The following is a 26,583-nucleotide window of genomic DNA, read 5'->3' on the forward strand; positions in this document are numbered from 1 at the left end:
GAAGGAAGGAAGGAAGGAAGGAAGGAAGGAAGGAAGGAAGGAAGGAAGGAAAAGAAAGAAAGAAGCCTGCCACAAACGTCTCTAGTGCCCTGCTGTAAAGGCGGCTTTGAGAACCGGCGCCCGGTGATGGGGCGAGCAGCCGGGCTCCTCCAGCGGCAGTAAAAGCCCCTGCAAACGTCCGGTGAACTGGTTGGCTCACCGACTTACTGCCCCTAGTCCCTGGGTGCCCGCCGCGGTGGTAGCGCAGGGGCAGGGGCACTGGAGCCAGGCGCGCGGAGCCCACCACCGCGGCCAGAGGGGGACCGCACCGCGGGCCGTGGAGCTCCGAGCTCGCCTTCCCGCTCTGGCCGCGGGGACCCGGCAGTGCCGACGAGCCAGGTGAGGCGGGGGAGGGGGCCGGCCGGGAGGGGGGGCACCGCGCCAGCTCGGGGCGTCGGGGCCGCTCCCCTGGGGCGCTGCCTCCCCCGCGCGGAGTTGGTCGCCGCCGGTTGCGCGGCGGAGGGCTGGGGGTGGAGAGGAGGCAGAGGCCGCCCGGGCCCAGGAGGGGCGCGCTGACTGCGCTCGGCGAGTCCGGAGTGGCCGGACGGCTGCGGCTGGAGCTGCGGCCGGGCAGGGCAGGGGGCCGGGGGCCGGGGGGGGGGGGGGCGGGGGGGGGGGGGGGGGGGCGGGGGCCAGGGCCAGGCGAGAGAGCGGCGGGGCCGGTGGAGAGCCGCGGCTCGAGGAAAGATGAGACGGTGAGTGGGTGCCGGGGACGCGGAGTTGCTTGGCTTCTCTTGCAGGCTCTAGGGACAAAAGCCCGGGCTGGGGTTAGCGGAACCCTGGCCGAGCAGCTTTCGCCGGGGGGGGGGGGGGGGTTGCTGAACCCCAGGGGTTGGCTGGACCCTGCTGGCGAGGATCCTGGGGAGGGAGTGTCGGGGTAGGAGAGACTCACAAAGCAATTGTAGGGAACAGGCGGGATCTGGGGGGACCGGAGGCAACTTTTGCCCACAACTCTGGGATGACCAAGGGGAGAGGGATTGGGATCTGCGGTGGAGAGCTGCTTTGTCGCGATGGGCGGAGGAAAGTGAAGGTCTGCTGCTGGATGGTGGGGGGCGCGGGATTCAGAGACGACCCCCTTCTACCCCCAAATATCTGGCTAGCTGCGCTTCTGATTCTACTGTTTCAAGAGTGGGGCTCGCAAATTTGAGCCGCGCAGAATCTCAGATTCCGATTTGTCTTTGGATACCTCCCAGAGTTTGTGGTATGGCGGTCTCTATACCCCTAGAGATAGAGGCTGCAGGCGTTGGGGAATGTTCTGAACCCCTGTTTCAACCCGCGTCCGGCAGGGCGGAGGCGCCGCTGAAATGTTTGCTGGTACATTCAATAACAGCACTAGCAGTCATCACTTAACTGAAGCGCGGAGGACCTGGCTAACTCCCGCCACCGCCAGGAAATTAAAAGGCTGACAGGCTGTCCCTTCCAGGGTTGAGGTGTCCTGTTTGAAAGAGTTTCTGAAGTCGACCCGGCTTCCAGAGCCTGCGCATCTACCTTTCTTACGTAAAAGAGGGAACCGTGCCCGCAGCCTTTTAAGTTGGTAGACTTGCCCGGGGCTGGAAATACACTCGGTTGGCCCTGCCCTGATCCCTAGAAGTCTTCCTTGTGCAGCTCTGAAGTAGCTTTCAAGATTCTAGAATGCACGACTAGTCACTGCAAACTAGGAACTAGGAAACGAGGCATACAAATGTGGATTCCTTTCAGTATAAGTATTTGTCAGCCATATTTCCCTTCATTCTAGAAATGTGTAAGTTGCAGATACTTATTTTCAAGCATGGAAGTGTAACTTTAAGTTTCCTAGTGTGGCTTAATTTAGGCGTTTGTGTTATGTCCCTGAGATTCTGACATTATCTGAGTTCAGCTGGGAGAGATCTAAATGAAGTTCAGTTTCAGAGGGTTAAACTTTTGCCCTGAGAACACTTGAATTCCTGCTTCCTGGTAGGATAGCAACAGAGTAGTTGGATTTGGGATAAATAAACCTCTAGAGTTGCCCACTATTTTAACAGAATGGCTATATCCCTGGTACCATTGCCCTCAATTGTGCAAATATTTGTTTGAATAAAGAGCTGAGTTTTTTGAAAAGTAACAGTTGTGTCTATTCACGATGCCCTTTTCATATCCTGCACTTAGTTCTTTAAAAGTGTTTCTTTTTCACCTTACGTTTTTAATGTGGAAATGCAAACATTATATGTACTTAAGAAACTCTGTAAAGTCCTGAAAACGTTTATAACGGGCATGTCCTTTAAAAGCCAGGGAGAGTTGAATTTCTGTTCTTCGTTGACTAGTGTAGACTTCACCTCCGGAGACCCAGAGGTTTGCAAATCTCAGCCTTTCTCACCAATGGGAAACTGAGATGTTTGGTTAAGAGGAGTGATCATTGCAGTTTGCAGGGGCTTCAGTCTGTCTCACGCGGCTGGTAGCTGCTGTCCTTTGGGCGGACGACTGACCATAGGGGGTGTCTCTTGGATCCCTGTTTGAAATGGTGGAGGAAAGATACTTGGGAAATTGAGCTAAGAGTTTGCTAACCCCTATCTTAAAGAATCTAGACCAAAGCCAGAACTCATTAGCAACCTTTTCAGAAACATCTTATTTCCAGGCTTTTGCACAAAAGAGGGGAGAAAAAGCCAAAGTGTTTAAAGCAACCACTGGTTTTCCTTCTTCTCTTAAAAGCCTTATTTTGTAAGCAAGAGTTGATTCTGGAGCATATACTGGAGAAGATCCTGTGAAAAGAGCAGATGAGGTTATGACTTTGTGGTGCTAATTCTCAACCCTTAGCAGGGAGGCCTGTTATGAATGATTTGTAATGGCAGTGCTTTGTACTTCTTTCAAGTAGAATATGTGTGCTTTATAAATCTATTAGGTCTTGGTGTACTTTACTTATTAACAGTGTAAATATCACCCATGTGAAACAAAAACAACTTTTAAGTGATGTGCAGTATTTTCAAGCCCTGATACCCATAAAGCAGTGGTTCTCAGTTGAGGATGGGGGGAGATTTTGCCGCCCCGCCCCCCGGGGGTTATTGGCCAATGTATGGAGACATTTTTGGCAGTTCCAGCTGGAGGTAGGGAACAACCCCACCTGCCACCTGGGCCGCGTCTAGTGGGTCGAGGCCTCAGCTGCTGTGTAATATGCTACAGTACACAGAACACACACAAAGAATTCTTCAGCCCCTAAATCTAGAAAATTGCTCTAGAATAATACTCTAACATACTAGAGTATTACCTCGTGGGCATATGTTAATAAGATTAAGGATCTTAGTCTAATTTGTATCCTCAAGAAACCAGTTGTGTTCTAGTTAAACACAAAGAGACCATGTCACAGAAGACTTTCTTTCAGCACCAGATTCTTTTGCCCTTGGCATTACGAGTCTTAATATAGCAAAGATGTGAAGGAACTTGAGTTCCTTGACAACTCTGAGTTCACTTAAAAATCTCAGAATTTGGGAGAGTTAGAGCACAAGGGAGCCTCAGAGATCACCAAGTTCAACCTTCTTATTTTATAGATGTGAAAACAGAGATGCCCCAGAGATTAGTGACTCATAAGGTCTCAAGTGAGTTTGTGGCAGATGTATTTCTAGGTATAACCCAGAATTGGAGATTTTAGAAATTGATATTCAAGCCACTGTAATTAAAAAAAGAAAGAAAGAAAGAAAGAAAGAAAGAAAGAAAGAAAGAAAGAAAGAAAAGAAAAAACTGGACCTGACCCTTTGTGAGAGTTTAGAGGTATCATTCTCCATGAAAAAATAAATAAGCCCTGTGACTGGGGAAGAGTATCATTAGGCATGGTGACAGTGGGGCATATGCCTGGGTGTGCCGGCCCGAAGAAGGAGCTCATTCCATTGTGTGACCTGTGACACTCCACGTCTGATGCCTACATCATCCTTCCTACGGCAAAGTGGGCAACAGATGGTTCCACAAACATAGCAGATGCTGCTTTTGAATCCAGGTACAAAACAGAACATTTGAGATTTTCTGTCCCTCCCTGCCTTATGGGTTAAGAGTAGAGTACATGAATGGATAGAGTTGTCTTGGACAGAAGGGAAATGAGAGAGGCCTCCTGAGTATGGGGTTTAAAAAGACACCTGGCATATAAGGAAATGAGCACACATGGGGGCAATTGTGGGGGAAATTCACAAGCTGATGAACGGCTATCTACGATAACTGTGATTGCATAGGACTTGGGTTAGGAGCTTGGCTATCCTTTGGGCAAGTAAGACAAAACATTCCTGGGAATAAAAGGAAATCCTCTTCTCTGACTCCTTTGCCCATGATGCACTCACTTGCCCGGATAGTGCAGGACCTGCAAGTCAAATCTTCTAACTCCTGCCCCATTGTACTTTCTTATACCCCAGTCTCTACCATTCCATCTGTTTCCCTAATGGGGAAGAACATTATAGTAGTATAAAGCTATTGTTAATTTCCTAAGAGAGTTTAAAAAGCAGGGCATTTGTGAATGGCTGTGTTTATAGAAGGGGGTTATTGCAGTGAGTTTGAATTATCAGAAGAGTCATGTCCATATGGCCTGATCCATGACAAACATATGTACGCTCCCATTTACATTTCTACGTTTAGCCATTAGGCCTGTGATTACGGATTCTAGTTCTGTGTGCTAAGTGGTCCTGCCACAGTAGTTACAGTCCTCAAGTCTTGGAGGTTTGGGCATTGGAGAAGACTTTTTTTGTATGCCTTCCTTGGGAGAGGTCGGCACTCTGAACTGTGCTGAGGTAAGTTCTTATCATTTTGAGAACTAGCCAATGGGTGCACCTTTAGAAATGATTTGAAAGTGATGACTTTTTTGAGGGATCTGCTCCCAGCAGGTGCTACACTAAAGAATGGTAGCAGCCTTCCCATACATAATCCTCCTTTTTACTTTTTTTTTTTTCAGAAGATGGGAGGCGAAGAGATGAGTTGGCTTTGTTTTGTTTTTTAAATAACTGTCGGCTGGAAATATTTATTGACATTTGAGTAATGTGACCCTTGCCTTTTGAAAGTGAATGAGAGCAAATATGGTAGCTCAGGTTGTCAGATCCCTCTACGATAAACAGTTAAACAAGAACTTGTCTCCGTCACACAGGATTTGAATCTTCTAGGGGTTAATTTACACACAGTTGTTTTCATGATATTTAGGGATGTTTCTTCCATGTGGAAAAGAAGCTTTGTGCTGTATCTGCTTTAAAAGCAAGTTTGTTATCTATAGCGGCTAGTGGTCAATAATAGAAAAGAAACCCAGGTTTAAAAATCATTTTATTGAGATGAGGTGGGAAAGCCAGGGATTGGAGAAGCTTACTATATACAAAGAAACAGATGAGTAAGATCTAGAGTAGCAAGCTAAGTTACATGGAAAAATTTTTGAGAGGTTTTTTTACAAGAGGTATTTGTTTAGTGTGTGGAAGCTGATTTATTAGACGAACTGCTTTTTCTTCCTTTACAAATTAAGGGGAAGGAAAAGTTTGTGCATGCTAATATTTAATATCGTTACCTCAAGCAGGGTCAGCCTTTTCTAAGACTTGCTGCTAAATCTGGAGTTCAGCAGAAATTAGTGTTGATCATTTTAGAATACTTGGTTTGCACATTGTATGTGACACCTCTAGATGGTGGTATGCTTGTGGAATTAGCATATGGAATAGCAAGATTTTTCCTAGATGCATTTCTTGACCACTCTACTGCTAAAACAAGGACAGTTAAAAGCAAAGGAAAGCCTGCTCCTGCGTTCTTTTAACCAGTTCAGACCCAGTGTGAATAGTGCTTCATAGCCAAGAGATACTCAGAGGAGACTGGGAAGTGATGTCTGGCTGCCACACTGCTTACGTCATCGCAGAAGTAGGTTTTTGAAAACAGCTTAAGATTTATTAAGGAAATGGCAAGCCATGGGAATGCAGAGCAAATATTTCTTATACATTATGCTGAATCAAATACCCATATTATATGGCATTAGCATAACTCTGACCGGGCCCTTTTCACAGTATGCTATGCTGAAACAATTTACCATGCCTTTGGAATGTCATGGGCAGCAGCGCCGGTGCAGGCTTTTCCCAGTTAGGTAGCTGCCACCTTATCACTAAAACATGTTTCTCTTCTGTGGTCATTTCCATTTCCTGCACTGTATAACTGGCCCTCCTGGGTTATTGAACCAGTATCTCTGGGAGTCCAGAAAGTTCGAGCGGAAAGAACATCCAGTTCACCCTTAGCATTTTAAATATGGGAAGCCTCTGCTAAGACAAGGTGAAGACAGGCAAAGTGACTTACTCCAGCTCCTACTTCTGTTGGTGATTTTGGCAGAACCAGGACTAGAACCAGTCTCCGGACTCAGACTCCTGGCAGCCTGTCTGGTGTTCTCTGTACTAGTTTGGCCATTACAATAAAAATAACCTCCCAATGAAACCATTTCCTTTATTTGGTCTTTTTGCCAGAGTTATAAACAACAGCATTTATTGAATTGAATTTAGTTAGTTGATTATGGATCTCTGCTGGTGATTCAAGTCCTTTATCTTTCCCTTCCAAGCAATAAATCGCCTACAGGTAGGCAGCAGTGTTTTCCAATACCCACTCTGCATAATCAGCCATTAAGTAATGAGGAGATGGTGTCATGACTGTTTTGTTTTGTTTACTTTATGGCATTTTTGAAATCCATCTGCCCAGTTTTTGAGTTGAAGGGGAAAACACGACTATGGAAGATGTGGTTACCTTGTGTTTGTTTCATCTCTCCTGAGCCTACTTATGCTCTATTTCCAGTTCATAAATTTTGGGTAAGAGAACGAGGAACGTAGTGTTTTGATGTTTAGGGGAGGTTACTTTGGAAGATTAAAAGATGACTCTTAAGAGAGTGTATTTTGATCAGTAGACTGGAATGTGGACAGGGTGGTGGAAAGATCGGAGTTTGGTCCCATAGACTCTCAGCTTCCAATTCAAGTCCCTAGTGGTGGTTTCAGGACCAAAAGAGAGCATCTTTAACCCCATGTGATCCTAGGGTCAGTATTTTTCTTGCTTGAAATTGGCCTTGAGTTGAGGGATGCTTTTTCCTGGAGGACCACTCTGCTTCGGGAACGGGATCTGAAGTTAGGTGCACGCACACACAGTCATGACCCCCAGCTTAGCTACCTCCTGACTCCCCCACTTCTCTGGCTTTATCTTCACTGTGGTGGTCACGTAACAGAGGAGGAGTCTTCCAGGTCTATAGTCAGAATCACCTCAACCCAGGGATGAATTATACCAATGATCAGAAATAGCAAACATCTGGAAACATTGGATTTCGGGGGGGGGGCGGAAATTTCAGGAATCTCCATCTTGAGCTGAAACTGTTTTAGGATTCTATAAAGAACCCTGAAAATATGAGTCTATAATTTCCTATAACTTTCTCACTTTCTAAGAAGAAGTAACCTAATTTATCTACAAAGCATGTCAGTCTCTTTTAGCATAAATATATAAGGCACACGCGCGTCTGTGTGTGTCTGTGTGTTAAAGTTTTTTTGAGGCTCACATTCTTCAAGATATAACAAGTTTGTCAATTTCTGTGAATACTTCTACATTTTAACTTTCTGAAGAGATGGTTTTTCTTTGGGCACACATAGTGGTGAAATTTAGTTACCGCACTAGCATTATCTTGCAAGTATTTTGAATATAACCGCCTGATACTTGGAATCTGGACAATGCATTTTTTTTTTCAAATTTCCCCCCATGTACTTAAAAAAATTAGCTTTTAGGAGCTTAATTCAATATGATAGAGGTTTAATATTTCATGCTTTAAAAAATGAGCTAGGAGCCCCTGATACGACTCCATCATGCTTTATAAAGTGAACCAGTATAATTTTTAAGTCAGTATATATTCATGTAATTTATTTGTATTGATTTTCAAAATGCATACATCTTACCTTTTAAATATTTTATTATGGAAGAATTTTAAGCATACACAAAAGTTAACAGAATAATAGTGAAATCTCATGTACCTTCCATGTGCGATCCTAATCTTGTTTCATCTGTAGACCTTACTTCTTCCCCCTAAAACATGGATTGTCATAAAGCAAATTTTAAACACTGTACTGTTTCATTCATAAATAATTTAAAATCTCACTCTAAGAGTAGGGTTTTTTAAAAAATAACTATATCATTAGTACACCTAAAAAATAGCATTTACAGTATCATCTATTTTCCAGTCAATGTTCAGATTCTCCGATTGTCTCATAAAATTTTTTAAATAATTGGACTGTTCAAAACAAGATCCAAAGAAGGCCAATGCATTATGTTTAATCGGTATGTCTCCCAAGTCTCTTTTAATCCAAAACAGCTCCCTCTCTTTCTTGTTCTTTTTTTTTTGTTTGTTTTCCTTGCCATATGCTGGTTGAAGATACTGTTGGGTTTTTTTGTTTGTTTTTTGGTTTTTTGGGGTTTTTTTGGTAGCCCTTCCTATATTCTAGATTTAAGTGATAGCATCTCTGTGGTGTTTATTATATTCCCTCGGTCTCATATTTTCTATAATCAGAGACAGCATGTTTTTAATTTGAGGCCTTTCCTACCATGTCACTGGGTTGAACTTAATTTATAATATATGTATGTAAGTGCTTATTGGATTAATATTGTCTCTTTTTTAAAATATTGCTAAAGCTACTTTAATAATGGCATAAACACCAATGTGAGTCTAATTGACAAAAGTCACATCTTGAGGATTTAGGTATGAGTCAGGAATTTTGTTGGTGGGAAGGGAATTTGAATAGCCCTTATGTGTTTTGAGGTTGTTTCTGCTTTGTGGCCTCCCTCCAGCCTACCTTCCTCACTGGCTGGAGAGAGCTATCACAGGAAACATGCCGCCAAATTCCTCGGAGAGTCTAAAGAATATTTCAAAGTTCATACAAACAAGTCTTATTCAAGGGACTAGCACAAATTTTTTTTAAATCCCTGTACTTGAGGTTTTACCCTCTTCGTTGAAGTCCTCTAAGATTTTTATTCCTATATAACACTCTAGACTTATTTAAAAGTAGCCTGTGATACAGGAGATAAAGACCCTCATTTGAAGTACGGCTATTGCTGTTGGTTGTGATTACTTTTAGGAACCTTTGAATACCACGTGGAGTTATCTTTTGGACAGAGCTTAGACTTCGGTACAGAGAGAGATGACAGAGGGGATCGATAATGTGGGGTCTGACTCCTTTATTGTGATAGGAGGGAGCTGGAACTCTATAACTTTTTGCCTCACTTCTTCCATCTGCATTAAATGTCCTCCTTATCCCCCATTGCTCACCACTCCCATCTGTGCTCTGTTTTTGATGCTTCTGTTCTTTCTTAATGGTTTCCCTGACCTCGTTGCTTAGGTGACTCCAGAATATAATGTAGCAAAACCAAAGCAAACCAAGAGAGACACTGTGTGGTCAGTGTCCTGAGAAGTCATGTCAGCCATTGGTCCTCACCTCTCTCCCCAGCCCGGCCGTGGGTCACCCCGACAGCCGGCCAGTTGCAAGGATGCCCTGAGTTGCCTGGGTTCTGGAGAGCCTCCTCTGGCAGTCATGGAAAGCCTTCGTGCATTTCAGACTGCCGTGGGCATGTGGGCAGCATGCGTCTGTCTGTGAGAATGTGTGTGCGTGACTGCCCACAGTAAGATTTACAGCCACCTGTGAATAGGTTCCATCTGCAAGGACAAAACAGCCTCCTTACTCTGCCTTTCAGATGCATTTATTCCTGTGCAATTGCTTTTTTGGGGACCTTATGGAGAGATGAAAATATCCTCCTTGGAGATTATCAACCTATGTACATGCGTCTAATGGATACTAATGATTTTGTTCAAATAGGCAGATCTTTATTTTTTTTTTAAGATTTTATCTATTTATCTGAGAGAGAGCGCACAAGAGCGGGATAAGGGGCAGAGGGAGAAGCAGACTCCCCACCTAGCAGAGAGCCCAACACGGGTCTCCATCCCAAATGACCTGAGCCGAAGGCCGATGCTTAACCAACTAAGCCACCCAGGCTCCCCGAAATAGGCAGATCTTTAAATGACAAAGAGCATGGCGCAAGGGAAGAGGAGTGGGAATGCACTGGCTGCTCTGTTTATTTGCAAAAAGAACAAGAACAGTACAGGTCTACCAACAGAAGTGGTTTTCTTCTCTGCACTGGGATATAAAATCTCGAGTGAGGAGCAAGAGTTTAAAGGAACAGAGTTTAGGAAGTGGGATGAGTGAGTGGGAGACGAGGAGAGGAGTGTTGAGGCGATGATTTAGGGATGCTTGCAGAAACTGTGTGTGGGGGGTGATCTGTGGAGGAGACAGGATCTGGGAATAGTTGCCGGGAGGAGGTGTTTGCCAGTGGGTATAGGGCTGAGTGGAGAGGTGAGGCTTGTTTGCAGAGATGGAGGAGGCTGAAGAGGATTTAGTGATGAAAGGAAATATTTGTGCAAAAGGAGGGGATGTTTGTGAAAGGGAGAGCTGAGAGGACTGAAGGTTTCAATGAGGATGATGTTTGGATAACAGACGATGGGGGAAACGGCTGCTTTTGGAGTCCTGAAATGAGAATATGGCTAGAGAAGGAAGTGGTTATTCCCGAAGCTTCTCGTTAGCCCTCCCCCCTGCCCCCCTCGTCATGTTTTCTTGTTGGGATTAGTATTGTATTGTACCATGGAATTGTATCCATTGTTCTCCATTCTTAAGCTTGGGGTTTGAGGCTGAAATAGATTTCCCGGTTTTCCCTTTTCGTCCTCTAAAAGCTCCCCCTCAGTCCCCATCTGCTGCCACAGGAATACACCTCCTCCCCAGAATTCCTGTAAAGAATGGCCCTGCTTTTGAGGGACTGCTCTAAGCTGGTGTCTGAATTCAATTACATGTCATCAGTGCGTGCTTTATTTATAACCGCGCCATATTGTAGACATCAGCGCTGAAAGAGACCAGCCCCTGGACCACCAGTGTTCTGGGAGAGCTCTGAACAGCAGCGTCAGCCACCGTCTGCGACAGCAAAAGCACCCAGAGCCGGCCCCTCAGCTCCAAGGGCCCCTGTAGGGCACAGTGGAGACTCACACTTTTTTATGAAGTGGAAATTTTAACTGATACCCTCCTGATCTTGGAGGGTATTATTTTTTTCTGAGTTGGCTTCTGTACTCTACATCCTCATCTCTTCCCAGCTGTATGAAACAGTCTCCCCTCTCCCATCACCTGCTCTGCTGTGCCAGTCCTCCTCTGATTAATCCCCACTGTTCTGGGTGACCCTAAGAAGTGTCGGCGCATGGCAAGGTCAAATGACATGTAATGCATCATATAGTTTAGGACTCCTCCAAACTTTTTTGGGGTTTCTGGATAACTGCATTTATATGGGCCAGACTGTAAGTCCTTCTCCCTTAACACAATGCAATGCAATGCAGCACAGTGCAACACAACATAACGCACACTTTGTGTTAATTTGTTTCTTAAAAGTTTCCCCTCCGGGTGTGTTTTCAGCATCTTGAAACCAAGATCCCTACAGCTCAGGCCATTGCAGTGCCGTAAATTCCCTGTTGGTGACACAGTTTGAATGGGATCAGCTTTGCTGTGTTGTTACTGAGTGTACAGGGTGCTGGAGAACTCTGTTTTAAAACAGATGCCAGAACTGTGGGTCAAAGAGGAAAGGAGCTACCAAGAAACTCATCAACATGATCCTCGAGATTACTTTCTCGAGTAATTTTCTTCTCTAGGGAAAAAGCGCTGTGAGTTTCTGTGCAATCTTCCAGAGATCTCTTCATGATTTCTGGCGTTTTCTAATTGACAGTGAGCTGATGTACATTTCAGGTGATAAAATAACAAGAGCTCTGGGGGGATTAAATTTATGGATTGGAAAGTAAGCCCAAACGTTTCAGCACACATTAACTTCTTTCCTGTTTAGACTTCCCGGTGTTGTCTTTTCTCTCAGATGGGCACCAGATGACTTCTCCCCTTCTCTACTCCCATTCTGTGGATACGCGTGTAATGTAACGGAGTTGCTCAAGCCCTTGGGACACTTTTGCTTCCATAATAACAATGCAGTCATTTTATAATTTCCCTGAGACTTATTTTTGTTTACATAAGATGTGTAGGAAACCCAAAATAAACACAGCAGTGTAGACCCAGAAGCCAGGCTGGAAACGGAGTCTTCCTTGCCTGCCTCCCCTCTTACACAAGTTAACGCAGATCTCTCCCCACTACTGCCCTCCCTCTCCTTTGCCACTTTGGCAATCACCTTCCTTTTACCTGCACCATCCTAGCTCTTCCTCATCTCAAATTCAGCTGCAGTCTCTGATGCATTCGATCTGCAGTGTTCCCATCCCAACACTCCTTCCCTCATTTCCTCGTTAAACCCAAACTCTTCCAACTGTGTTTTCCACCCTTCCCCCTCCTTGCTCACCCTTTCATCCTCCTTCAAAGTACATACTGGTTACCATTCTCCGTTCTCTTGTGCTTTCCCCATTTCTAAGCCTCCACTTGTGTCATCTCACCTGCAATGAAAAGAATACTCTGGAAGTAGGGAAGGAGAAAGGCATCATGCCATGATTGTCACTCCCGGGGTCAGCAAGGGCACCAGCTGATTCTTCACCTTTTGAGTTGAATTGGTTGGTGGGATTAAGAGATATCACGTTGAGACAGGTATACGGATGCACTCAGCTAGTGCGGGTGAACTAAGCTTCAGGAAAATGAGTCAGTTCCATATTTGTATTTGATGATAAATTTTTGCATGTACAGCCTTTTACATATCTTTAAGAGACCCAGTGAGTTTGAACTGAAAAACTGGAGTATCAAACATGAATATTCCTTCAAATATTCTCTGGAATGTCCTTATGTCCAAATCATGCTTAACTTTCTTTCCCCTACAAGTATGTATGTATGGGGGGAGTAATGTTACATGTTTCTCAGATGTGGCTTCTTTGCAAATGTCCTGCTTGTCTCTTCCCTGTAGTCTGTAAAGCTGATCTTCCAGCAACTACTACGTTGCAATATTTTGGTATTGCATTTTGTTTGGCCAACCAAACTGCTTCAGTAATTATACTTTTTGATTTTTAGAAAAGCATGTGTGAGGGTATTAAGTGTTACCACCCTATAAGGTAGTAAGAAACCTGTAGTAGTTTGATACTCTCTCATTTTATTTGCCCAAATGAAGAGGGAAAAGAATTTGTTAGTATTTTATTTGGGTGATTAAGTAACATTTGCAACTGCAAACAAGTTCAAATATAGTAATATATTTCATCATCTAAAATGACATCATTATCTTATATGGCTGAGTCAAAAATTAAACTTTTTTTCACACCAAAATAGAATTTATTCGCGTTATACATAGTGACCTGACCAATTTTATTAGGAGAAAACAGAAAAACTGTACTCTTTAAGAAAATTAAACTTTTAAATATCCGTTTTTTGACATGAGGTGTTAAACCCTTCAACTCTGTGCTGTTAACAGAGTAAATATTTGAAATGCAGTGTTTGGGCTCACTGTTTAATTTTTGACTTCTACTTAATCACATGTGCTCTGGCTTGCTTTCTGGATTGCTGTCTCTGCACGTTGTGGGAATTCTTCTTCTAACTTAGCTCTGTTTCCCATTTTGTATACATTATCTTAAAACCAAAGTCTCCTCACGAACTGACTTTAATTCTCTTCTTGTCTATTCTAATATCTCACGGATTTCCTCTTGTAGGCTTGTCTAAGATATCCTAAATGGTTGGAAGATTGCTTTCCAATTCAAACCACTCTTAGGGTAGGCAAATGGCTTGGGACCCCTGAGGGCATATCTTACATGGTGGTAGAGATGGGAAAGGATTTCAATCACTATGAGAGAGAAATGCATGATTGTTAAATACAGTTCATCCCAGCAGATTTACATGCTAGACTTTTTTCAAAAAGGACCATAATAAAGAAAATAACCGTTTCTTTTTCCTTACACAATTTTTGTTGTTAACTCTGTCAGAGACAGGATATTTGCTGCATGTGCCAGTAGTCTAATGGGCTTGGGGTTTTTTTTTATACCCTTAAAATCACAGAATTTTAGGTGTAGAAGTGGCCTTATGCCACCATTAGGTAGTACTCATCAGATTCCCTTTCCTTCAATGGGACTTAACTTTATTGTCATTTCTTTCCACCATGATTTCCACAGACCCCCACTCTCTCGCTGGGTTAGTCCCCTCCATGCCCCTTGACCTGTGTGTCAGTCAGTTCTCTATTAAGGCACGTGTCACACTGTATGGCAATCATTTGTTCATATGAATGTCTTTCCCTTTGGACTGTAAGCTGTGTAAAGGCAGGAAGTGGAATATGACCACATACTTCCCACTGCCCAGCTGAAAGCCTAGTTTATGGTAAGAACTTAAGGAGGATTAACACCTCCATAGTAGCAAACAACTCCCAAATCTCAGTGGCTTAAGACAATCTTGGGTTGGCAAGGGTCCTGTTTCACGGTGTCCTCACTGAGGGGTATAGGCTAAGAAAGTCTGCATAAACTTGGATGCATGCTAGTCATCTTGGCAGGGGGCTGGAAGGAGTGAATCAGGCCCCAGTTCTTCATGTTTCAGCTTGGAACTGACATGTCACTTTCTCTCATTGTTCCTTGATCAAAGCAAGAGATGTAGCCATACCCAATGGCATAGGGGTGTACAAGAGCAACACCTCTTTGTTTCTGAGAGGAGGACGACAGGAATGTCAGCGAGCCCCACTGATACCTAAATCAATATCTGATACACGGTGGGTACCTATGAACCATTCAATGAATATAGTACCTAGAACTTTCTGTTGGGATTTTAAACTTTTCTGTACAATAATTAGAACCACTTCAAGTATGTATCCTGTTAACTACATTTTTTAGAAGATGAGGCTGCTAATATTATTGTACAGGCTGTGTTCAGCAGACTTCTGGGAATTTTTTTGTATCCACTCTGTTCATTTTACTCATATTAGGGGAGGCGTTGTGTTTGATTTTGTAGTTTTTCAGATGATTAGAGTACGGAATGCGTATATTTGCACAATTAACATTTTGCCTGAGTCATTAAGAAGAGTTGGGAAAAATGTTGAAGTCGTCAAAGACTGACATATTAAGTTATTCTGACCAAGAACCTTTTTTAGAAGAGTTATTACCTGGCTCAACAGTTGGACAAAAGCTTAGGAAAAATGAGAACGTAATCGACTTAAACATGAAGCATTTCTGAGAACACTTAAGTTCTACTTTCTTAGCAAATTTCAATTATATAATAGTATTTTCAACTACGTAGTCACCGTGTTTTATATTAGATCCTCAGACATCCATCTTGTAGCTGAAAGTCTGTACCCTTTTACCAACTCATTTACAACTTGAATATTCTCTTTTCTCTCTCTTTCTTTCTTTCACACACACACACACACGTGTTTGAGGTGATGGATGTGTTAACTAACCAGATGGTGAGAATCCGTTCACAACATGTATGTACATCAAATCACCACAATGTCCATTTTAAATATCTTACAATCTTATCTGTCAATCATACCTCAATAAAGCTGAAATAAAATAGATGCAAATTTTTATTTTTACTTTTATTTTTATTTAAAGATTTTATTTATTTATTCATGAGAGACAGAGAGAGAGAGAGAGGCGGAGGGAGAAGCAGGCTCCCAAGGAGCAGGGAGCCTGATGCGGGACTCGATTCCAGAACCCTGGGACCATGACCCGAGCCGAAGGCAGACGCCCAACCATATGAGCCACCCAGGTGCACAACAAATGCAACTTTTTAAAAAGAGAAGTATTGCCACAGATTATACTCTAGTATTTTGCATTGTTTTCCCCCCCTTAACTGTCAAAGCAACTCAGATAGAGTGCATAAAATGTGGAAAGTACAAACTAGTATGAGAGGTGAATTAAAAATCACTGGTAATACCTCCACCCAGATAAAACCACTACTGACTTTTTGGCATGATTTCTTCCATTCCATTGTTCTTGTTCTTGGTGTAGAATAGGCATATAGACAAGGCAAGAGAAGATATTGGTTCATAATAGGGGGGTAGCAGTGGAAATGGCGAGAAATGATCAGATTGAGACTATGTTTTAGGGACAATGTTGATAAGATTTCTTGATGGATAAAATGAGGAAGGAGGTGATAGACGAGGGATAAGATTAAGAGAAGAGACATTGATTGGGGATATCAATGATGACTCCCAGGATTTTGGCCTGAGTGTCTGTGTGTAATCCGTGTGTTTGGGTGGGTGTACATATAAGAAAACTGTACTCATTACATATGACTTTGAAAATTTACTGAACATTATATGAATGCACTTTTTAGGCTAGAAATTATACTTCAAAATAATTATTTTAAATGAGTGTGTAATATTCACCCATATGAAGTATTGTACCTTGTTTAAATTTCTCCCTATTGTTAGGCGTTTAGGGTATTTGCCCCCCATAATAAATAACAATCTAATGTCCTCGGGGCCCACTTATTTCCTTGTTTCTTCAATTTGAAAATATTTAACTTGAGGGAATTGGCCAAGGTTGGCTGGAATTTGAGCATGGCAGACCAAGCAGAGTTGAAGTTAGTTGAGAACAGAGGGGATCATGACTGGAGGTCATCTTGGTTTCAGTCCTCCCAGGGGGCAGAGGGAGCTCTGTCTCAAACCAGGCTTGCGTTGCCTTCAAGATCGTAGCTGGTGCTCATAAGCAGTTGCTGAAAGGGACATTTGGCTTGGGGGCAGGGATGGCATGGTCCCTGAAGAATGAAAGACCTGATAAAAGCCAGATTGCAGGACCAGATTCCAGCAGGGAGGCAGTTCTAAAGGAGAATCTCTTTTTTTTTTTTTTTTTCTTGAGGTCTACTCCAAAAGATAATCATGCTTTTAATCCACCAGGGCAGGGATTGGGGTTGGAGGATAGGGAACCCAAAGCAGAGCTTACTGGGGGAAGCTGAACTTTACAAGATGATGGGTACTTAGCCCATCACTAGGATTTAAGCACCCAGACTGTTTCTTGGCCCCAGCCTGGATAGGAAGCAGTTCCCTACTCTACTGTCTGAATCTGCCCAGGAAATCTGCAAAGCTGAGCATGCAAGGCAAAGTCCCCGATCTCTGGCTAGGACACAGTGGAGGAAGGCTGTGACAGAAATTGAAAACTAGTGTTCATTGTGTGTCTCACCAGTGGGTCCATTGGAGTGAGAAGAGGCTGGAGATGAGATGAAATACTACATCTACACCTCTTCCTTGAACTTGTGGCCTAGTTATGGAAGCAAGCCTGTCATAAAATTGGTTACTCACCATGAATGACTCTGTTGATATAGAGACCAGGGATGTAATACCTAGTGTCTGAGGAGCCTGAGGTGTTGGACCATCTCAGCAGTGCATGAGTTCAATGTGAATGTTTAAACTGTCTTTGCGGGCGCCTGGGTGGCTCAGTTGGTTGAGCGACTGCCTTCGGCTCAGGTCATGATCCTGGAGTCCCGGGATCGAGTCCCACATCGGGCTCCCTGCTCAGTGGGGAGTCTGCTTCTCCCTCTGACCTTCTTCCCTCTCATGCTCTCTATCTCTCATTCTCTCTCTCTCAAATAAATAAATAAAATCTTAAAAAAAAAATAAACTGTGTCTTTGCTTTGATGATAATCTGCAAAATACGTATTTTTATCAGTTACAAATACAAGCCTTCTCATTTGCAGCGATATTTTGTATTTAAAGTACGTTTTCATAACCTAAAACTTATTTTCTTAAGTTAATGGAATTCAAATGAGAGTGTGAGATCAAGGATGAGCATGATTCATTTAGGGTGCCTGGAACTTGAAGGGTACTCCAGTTTCAGGTTTTAAATACTGCCTCCTGACCCTGAGATGGCGGTAGTTTTGGGAACCCTCTTTTCTCTGTTTCCTCGATTACCTGCCTTTTTCTGATGGGTGCATGAGCTTTATGAAATCTTCCTTGAGAAGGTAACTCTCATAGCCCCCTTTAAAGAGTCATCTTCTGGCCCTCATGTTACTGATCAGTGTCTGATGTGAAACTTTCTTTGTGTGCCACAATGCGAATTTTGTCTCCGCAGGCCTTGACTTCTGAGCAGTTGATGATTCTAGCAGAGACATCCAAAGGGGGGTGCATTGCATCACCACATTGGGTGTTTGCCTGGGTGTACTCAGGAAGCAGGTGGTCCACTAAGGACTGGAACACTAACGGGAAATTGTCTCTTTTATGGACAAACCTCACCTGTACTTTGTTAGGGATTTGTTCTTCTCAAATATCATCCATGGCCTCTTGAGTTATTTTTCTTTTGTATGAAAAGCATCCCAGATCAGTGTTCTTTTTTTTTTTTTTAAGATTTTATTTATTTATTTGAGAGAGAGAGAGAAAGCACAAGCAGGGGGAGCAGCAAAGGGAGAGAGTGAAGCAGGCTCCTCGCTGAGCAGGGAGCCTGACGCCGGGCTCGATTCCAGGACCCTGGAATCCTGACCTGAGCCAAAGGCAGACGCTTAACCGACTGAGCCGCCCAGGTGCCCCCTGATCAGTGTTCTATATGGTTCTTCATTTTGCAGTAGTTTTACTAGATTTATTACTAAAACAGAGTTTGCGTTTGTTAATTACATCAGGTCGGACTGCAAGGCTATTTGTTCAGATGCAGGCTGACAAGTCCTTGCTCTTTTTCAATCTTCTTTGCTAAGTAAGACTTTCTCTTTTTCCTTTACAGACTCCAACAAGATCATGGCGGAGCATTGCCACACACAGAAGCAGCTTGATTTACAAAATGGTAGCTTAGAGGCAGGCTTGGTGGCAAATTCCCTCGAGGACGATTCCCCAAACATGATGGAGAGCCTGAGCCCGAAGAAATATTCTTCCAGCCTGAGATTTAAAGCCAATGGAGACTATTCTGGCTCTTATTTAACCCTCTCACAACCTGTGGCTACTAAGAGAAGCCCTTCCCCTCTGGGAACCAGTGTCAGGAGCAGCCCCTCCCTGGCCAAAATCCAGGGAAGCAAGCAGTTCTCCTGTGATGGGACTGACAAAAATATTTCCATGAAACCACCCACCCCTCTACTCGGCACTTCCCCCTCCCTCAGTGGGTACCCACTTGGGAGAGGGGACTTTGATCATTATACTGGCCGGGACAGTGAAAGGTCCTTGAGGCTCGCAGAGAAGCCTCCCTACTCCAAATATAGCTCGAGGAATAAATCCCACGACAATGTCTACTTTCTCGGGGGGTTGGAAGGCCGGAAAGTGTCTGGCTCGCTCCTGGCCATGTGGAACGGAAGTCCCCTGAGTGACACGGGCCCCTCTCCCATCAGCAGATCGGGGGCAGCAAGCATGCCTTCAAGCCCAAAGCAAGCCAGGAAAATGAGCATCCAGGACAACCTGACCCTTCAGCCCAAGTTGAGCCGACACAAGGAGCCGGCATCTGAAAACATGGGTTTAAGAACTAGGAAGTATTCGGGCAGCAGCCTGAGTCACATGGGAGCCTACAGCCGCTCTCTCCCCAGGTTGCACAGGGCCACCGACAACCAGCTGACACCCCTCAGTTTGCCTCCCAGAAACTCTCTGGGCAGTTCCAAACGAACGAAACTGGGGGAAAAGGATCTACCTCATAGCATCATAGACAATGACAATTACCTGAATTTCTCTTCTTTGAGCTCAGGGGCTTTACCCTATAAACCCTCGGCGTCTGAGGGCCATCCTTACGTCAGTTCCACCCTCAGTGTCCCTGCCAGTCCGCGAGTGGCTCGCAAGATGCTTCTGGCCTCCACCTCCTCCTGTACCTCCGATGACCTTGACAGGGCTCCCTACTCCGGGCCTGGCCCAGGTCACTCGTTTCCTCCTGGGGAGCCGGACAGAGCGTTTGCCGCCAGGAGGAACTTCTCTTGTGGATCTGTCGAGTTTGATGATGCAGATTTGGACAGCCTCAGACAGGCCTCAGGAACTCCCCAGCCCATCCTTCGGGAGAGGAAAAGCAGCATCAGCTCCATTTCAGGCCGCGATGACCTGATGGATTATCACCGGCGGCAGAGGGAGGAGAGACTCAGGGAGCAGGAGATGGAGCGACTGGTAATCTTCATCTGACTTGACCTCACTCTCCCCTTGAGCAGCTTCCTGGAGACGCACTCCAAGGATACGTGTGGGCCTGTAGGATGCCCAAGGGCACCAGCCACTGCTGTGCCTTTCTAGAATTCTGCTGTCCTTCCCTTTCTCGGTCCCTATTATTTATTGGTCACGTGTGGGTACTTGAAGGCCTACCTGTAGCTAGTGTTATGTTAAGTTGCTCTGCAGAGTCTTCTTGATAAACCTAACCAAGTAGTTGTGAATTTTACTGAATTTCTTATAAGTCTTACAAACTTTTCTTTAAGACTGTGAGTAAACACTGATTTATATTACCGATGCCATCGGATTAGCATGTGCGTGGTCTGATAGGAATAATCGGTGAAATCATGACTCATTGGGAATTAGGCAGTAAACTTTTTGGTAGAACAAGTGGTCTGGAAAGTTGAAAGCTCGGCTAAATGTTGCTCAACCTTTTTCCTGCACAGTACACATACACCACCCCCATATGTCTTTCAGTGATGTCTCCTAGTACATAGTGAACCCAACTACACATTTAGAAAAGTTTTTTGAGTTGTCTTTTTCTATTAAAAATGGATTTATGCTTATTGTTGGAAATACTGAAAATAGTAAGAAAGGAGGAAACATCCCTTGAGAGTCTCATTACGGAATGAGGACAAACTACTGCATTCTTTTTTTTTTTAATTTTTTTATTGTTATGTTAATCACCATATATTACATCATTAGTTTTTGGTGCAGTGTTCCATGATTCATTGTTTGTTCATAACACCCAGTGCTCCATGCAGAACGTGCCCTCCTCAATACCCATCACCAGGATAACCCATCCCCCTACCCCCCTCCCCTCTAGAACCCTCAGTTTGTTTTTCAGAGTCCATCATCTCTCATGGTTCGTCTCCCCCTCTGACACAAACTACTGCATTCTTATTCTATTTTTCTTTTAAGCATAGACTTTTGTCCATGTGTTTTTTAGGAAGAACAGGGTCAGAGATTATTTTAATTCATTAATGGTGAGTTGTTCCTTGATGAGGGATGCGGCAAGATGATAAAGCTGATCTACAAAAGTATAAGAGTATCAAAAGTATTTTCATTGCTAAAAGAAAGTATACGGGAATAAGATTTCTAAATCACATACCAAGCTGAGTAATGCCCCACAGGATAATAAAATTATGACCTTTGGATTCAAATGGACAGAAACTGTTTGCATCTATCCAGGACAAAATTTTATTGGAATTTTAGAAAAAGCATCATTTGCATCACTAGTAGTTTTTGATAAGTAAGTATCTATCCTTACAGATATCCTAATCAGCAATAGTGAATGAAAATGCATGTGCATACCCTTAGAGAACTCTATATTCCTTGGGTGGGTCTGTTAGATGGTGCTCCAGTATGACAATTTCCTTTGTTATCATAAATAATCTCCAGAGATTTTTCATGGTCACAAAAAGGTATTGTATTTGGGCTTGATTCATTGACATAAGTTCAGGAGAAGTTTTAATTAGCATATGTAAAAGCTTTCTTGTATGTGGGATAGCAAATCTGGCTCTATTAGTGTGCTGAACAACTCTTACTTTTTTTCCTGTAGTATAATTGACACACAGTGTTACATGGGGTTACGTTAGTTTCAGGCATACAACATTGTGATTCTGCAGATCTATACATTAGGCTATGCTCATTGGGAGTGGGGCTCCCATCTGTCACCTTACAACTACTGATATATCCCCTATGCTGTACCTTTCATCCTGGAGCAACTATTATTGGCGAAGCCAGAAAGTTAACCTCTATTGGATACTTTATTAAGGAATCTGGGAGAGCATTTCAAAGGCTTCCTTCACTCCAGCGATCTTCTGAGGTGCTTTTATTTCCCCTTCTGCTCCAAGGGCGGGAAACCAACCTCGAGAATCACCTCCAGTTTCATCTTTAGCACTTTTAAGTGTGGAGCATTTCTCATTCCTCCAGTTTCGCCAAATCTGCTAAAGTTCCTGACAATCCAGGAAGTGACTTTCCTTACTGCCTGTAAAGTCAGTGCCTTGTAAGTCACAAACAGGTCTTGGTTCAACTTCTTGGGAGAACTTTGTGGGTACTGGCTCCAAATACGAAGTTAGAACCCTTTTTTCTTCATGATGGGCTTTATGGTATTTGCTGAAATGAAAAAATGCTTATTTTTAAATATGACGCTCTGGGTTTGGCCTCTGTTGCTTAGTCTATTTGCCTAGTGACCTCCCAGTAAAAGGGAAGAGAGATTCTTACTGAGCCTATGCAAGTAATGTTATTTCTTTTAAAAAATACAGTGACTTAGAAAAGATATTTCTACCTGAGTTCTGAGGGACCAAGGAGAAGAAGCTACCCTTGAAAGAATGTTTCATTTAGTTTGCAAAATCAGAGTCAGCTAAATTGAGGGTTAGAGATAGATGGAGATGAATGCTAAAGGTGTTCCCCATTTAGACAGTAGAACATTACACATAATGCCAATGATTTTCCACAATACATACAGAAATTAGATTTCTAGGATCAGTCCGATGAGTTCTGTATAATTCTTAGTCCTTTGCGTCTTGGGTCTATAACTTACAGCAGAATATCTAGTCAAACTTGAGAGGAAAGCAGAGACCACTTGGTGAGGATAAGAGCAAGTGGCTGTGATTCATCTGTGGTTAAGTTCATGAACAATAATCAGCAAGAAGGAGAATTAAAATCCTCTGTCAGGGCGTAGGACATTGGTCTTCTTTAATCAGTGTTTCCCGGGAGGGTAAGAACGTATCAAAGAGGGTGAGGACATTTCACGTACACCGAGGACCTTTCTGTAAAGTACACCATCTCGGGACTTTATTTATATTATAATATCTTACCCATACAAAATTAGCCTAGGGAAGGCTGAGCTTCTCATTTGATTTGATAAATCTTCCTGTGCAATTTTTGATGGTGTTGAGCTATTCATAAATAAGGGCATAGCAAACCTCATTATTTCTGACATTCTTCTTTTTGTAAAGGTAAGGAACAAATCTTGTGCTTGCCCAGGTGTCAAATGGGAAAACTTAAGGATAGTTCAGGTATAAAAGATATCTTGGAAAACTTTTTTTTTTTTTTCTGAATTTAGGGTCCGATTTTGGGAAGGCAAAGTCAAATATTAATTAGAGAAGATTTCATTACGTGACTAAGATAGGACTGTGGGTGGATGACAACAATGAATGTCTGCAGTTTGCCTACTGAATAAAAACAATAGCTTATTTTATAATCTACAAGATATCTTTTTTTTAAGATTTTATTTATTTATTCATGAGAGACAGAGAGAGAGAGAAGCAGAGGGAGAAGCAGGCACCCAAGGAGCAGGGAGCCCGATGTGGGACTCGATCCCAGGACCCTGGGATCATGACCTGAGCTGAAGGCAGGCGCTTAACCATCTGAGCCACCCAGGCGCCCTATAGTCTACAAGATATCTTAAATCATTAGGAAATGAAGAACTTTTTTGTCATTTTAAATATTCAGGTAGGGGCGCCTGGGTGGCTCAGTCATTAGGCATCTGCCTTCGGCTCAGGTCATGATCCCCGGGTCCTGGGATTGAGCCCCACATCGGGCTCCCTGCTCCGCGAGGGGTCTGCTTCTCCCTCTCCCACTCCCCCTGCTTGTGTTCCCTCTCTTGCTGTGTCTCTCTCTGTCAAATAAATAAATAAAATCTTTAAAAATAAATAAATAAATAAATATTCAGGGATATATTCCGGTTAGCACAAAGCACAAAAAAAGTTACTCTTGTGAGATACCGAATCTCTCTGCTCTTGGGCAGATTATGTAGAAAAATAACCTTTATTAGTTTTTATAAGCATAGGCTGATTTCTCCAAGATCAATCTGTCTTGGTATAGGTATATAGGTAACTGCATTTTAGTTTTATGTTAATAGGGTATTTGTCATGCATTACATTTTTTAAAATTACTTTATGAATGAAACCATCAAAGTTGTGCAAACTTTGCCATAATTTTAACATTTTGTTACATTTTTATAGACTTGCTATTGCAAGTATTATGAACCAAGTCAAATAAAGCTCCCTTTGTGCAAACCTACAATTTTTTAATTTTCACCAACTTTTGTTCTTCTTGGTCTTCTGTCAATTCTGGAATGACCGGATACTTTAAGGCAAAAAGTATGTAACTTAAAGATATTGGAAATTATGCTTAAACTGACACATCACGGAACGTAATTACTATTGATATAAAAAGGTGTGTCACAGTTATAATTCAGTTTTGTTTTGAGCACAACTTTTATATTTTTCTTAACCTTAAACATTACATGGAAGTAATCTTAGCTTATCTTTCAGTAAACTAATATTATAAGACATTTAAAAAATTCAGATAAACTAATTCCTTTGTGATAAAATAAATCCAAACTTACTTAAGTATGAAATTACAGGAGCACCTGGGTGGCTCAGTTGGTTGAGCATCTGACTCTTGGTTTCAGCTCAGTCACGATCTCAGTCCTGGGATCGAGCCCTGCACTGGGCTCTGCGTTCAGCATGGAGTCTGCTTGGGATTGTCTCCCTCTTCCTCCGTCCCTCCCCCACTCATGCTCTTTTTCTCTTTCTCTTAAATGAATAACTCTCTCAAAAAAAGTAGGAAATTACACATGTATTATACTGTACACAAATAAAACAAGGAAAAAACATATAGCTGATTTTTAAACCAGGTTGTCAAATCAGTCTGACTTGAACAAAAGATTGCTTTGATCACGTAAACTTCTTTTCTTTTCTAAGAAAAAAAAATGCTTCTGAAATCAGCATTTTTTAATGAGAAGGTTCTTTTTCCTAAAATGTGAATATATTTTAATTATTAGACTTTCATTTTATTTTCTTAGAATTTTGGAAATGTTAGTTTTAGCTAAATGCTTATTAGTCTCTAAAACACTTTATTATTATCCTCAGGAAGTAGGAAAATACTTCACACATACACAGTGATTTTTTGCCCCCTTCAGGTACAGAGACTCAGATAAAGAACTTAAAGCTTTTGCTAGAGGTCAAAAGTAAACACTGGAACATAAAATTTCCCTGTTCCATATCCTCAAGAGACTGCTCACTTTTCCACTGGGCACAAAATACTGTCCTGAGTTGAACTCACAGATAGCAAAATAACCAACAAATTAAAACAACAGTAAACATAAATGTTCAGTCATCACTCACCTGAGCAAGGTTAAATTTCAGTTCTACCTGCAGATCACAAGTAGCCAGACCATAAAACCAGATCCCACTCATTGCTGCCACCAGTGGAGATAACTATTGGTTTCTGTGCAAACCAAAACCCTGGTCAAACTTGGCCAAGAATCAGAAACAAAAACAAAGCATAGCCAGGAAAACAGAAACTGCAGAAAAGAGCAAGTCAGTGAAGGTAAAGTTCTCTTGCTATTTGGAATTTACTCCAGGAGTCAAGAGAAGCTGCCCCCCGGGTTTCCAGCCTATGAGATCTGTTTTGTGAAAAATGCAATTTAATTGACTCCCCAAGACGAGTGTACTTGGACATTTCACAGGCACCTCCAAAATGTCAAAGCATAATTTTCGAAAAAGAAACAGAACTCTTACACAAACATAAAATGAATAGATGCCAAAGATTTATTTAACTCATTATTGAGGAAACCAAGCAGCGTAAGCCTGGTTCACTAAGCATAATTTCTGTAGTACTTTTTAGCTAAACTGCGATTATACCAGGATTTCATCTGGATTTTTTTTTTTTACTTGTTCAATTTTTATTTGAAAACTCAAGGTAATTATATTGAGTCTTAAAGATTGAGCCCTAATTATGAACCTCCAAGGACCTGTTTATGAGGTATAATAATCCACTTTGAGTCTACATTAAATGGCCGCCAACTGCTGTGCTATTTGAAATGTTTGGTTTTTTTATAATTTTTATTCCTTCTTTCTTGCTCTCTGCTGCCAATTCCTGCCTTTGTCATCATGCTAGCCTTTTCTTTCACTTTTACGATTTTAGAAACCAGATATCAAGGCTTGTTTAAAAATATTCCAAACTAAGAGTTACTAGGTCCAAGTGAGGTCTTGAGCGGGCTCTGTGTGCCTGAAATGTGTGTACTTCACTCCGTAGACCTCGTGACCTCCTTCTGAGCTGGTCTGTGGTTGTTTAAACTCTTCACTTCTGAGCTGTTTTCCAAGTAGAAGACATGAATGGATAAGATACCTCTAAGATGCTGATTCTTTGACAAACTAGGTTTTTTGGAGGCTAGAGAAATAATTGTACAGTAGACAGGATATTCTGTTATTCCTCTCATTTGCCTCCCTCCCAGTAATATAGAGGTAGGGATGGCATCTAGTGCATCTTAAGGTCCAGGGAAGAGACATTTTAAAAAGACAGGGGGAAAATTAAAACACTCTGTAGCAAACCCGACTGCTGTTAAGAGTATTCATTTGGTTACAATGCCAAAAGCATCTGTGTGCTATTGTGGAGAACCAGTGGATCCCCACAAATTGCACTGTAGCAATCCAATATTTTCTTTCTGGCTGAAGGCAGTCTTCTGCGGTGCCTTGATAAACAGCATTGTCGCCATATAGAACTGTGTAGGGCCACACTTGGAACTCATTTCTCAAACGTGTTGTCACGTGATGCCAGTCTCACGAA

At 42.6% G+C, this 26,583-nt stretch overlaps 1 protein-coding gene across 6 annotated transcripts in view; it reads left to right on the forward strand.

The window, feature by feature from the left end:
* Positions 1-26,583, forward strand: part of PHLDB2 (pleckstrin homology like domain family B member 2) — a 215,374-nt gene that overhangs the window by 109,887 nt on the left and 78,904 nt on the right. For all 6 annotated transcript variants that reach the window (XM_073893115.1, XM_073893121.1, XM_025874009.2 and 3 more), the window contains exon 3: positions 18,620-19,968. In XM_073893115.1, coding sequence (XP_073749216.1) covers positions 18,620-19,968 — 1,349 coding nt within the window. The remainder of the gene's footprint in view (positions 1-18,619; positions 19,969-26,583) is intronic.

The sequence above is a fragment of the Callorhinus ursinus genome, unplaced genomic scaffold (assembly GCF_003265705.2).
Source record: "Callorhinus ursinus isolate GAN/ISIS: 27379988/994484 unplaced genomic scaffold, GSC_fseal_2.0 scaffold1, whole genome shotgun sequence".
Lineage (NCBI taxonomy): Eukaryota > Metazoa > Chordata > Mammalia > Carnivora > Otariidae > Callorhinus > Callorhinus ursinus.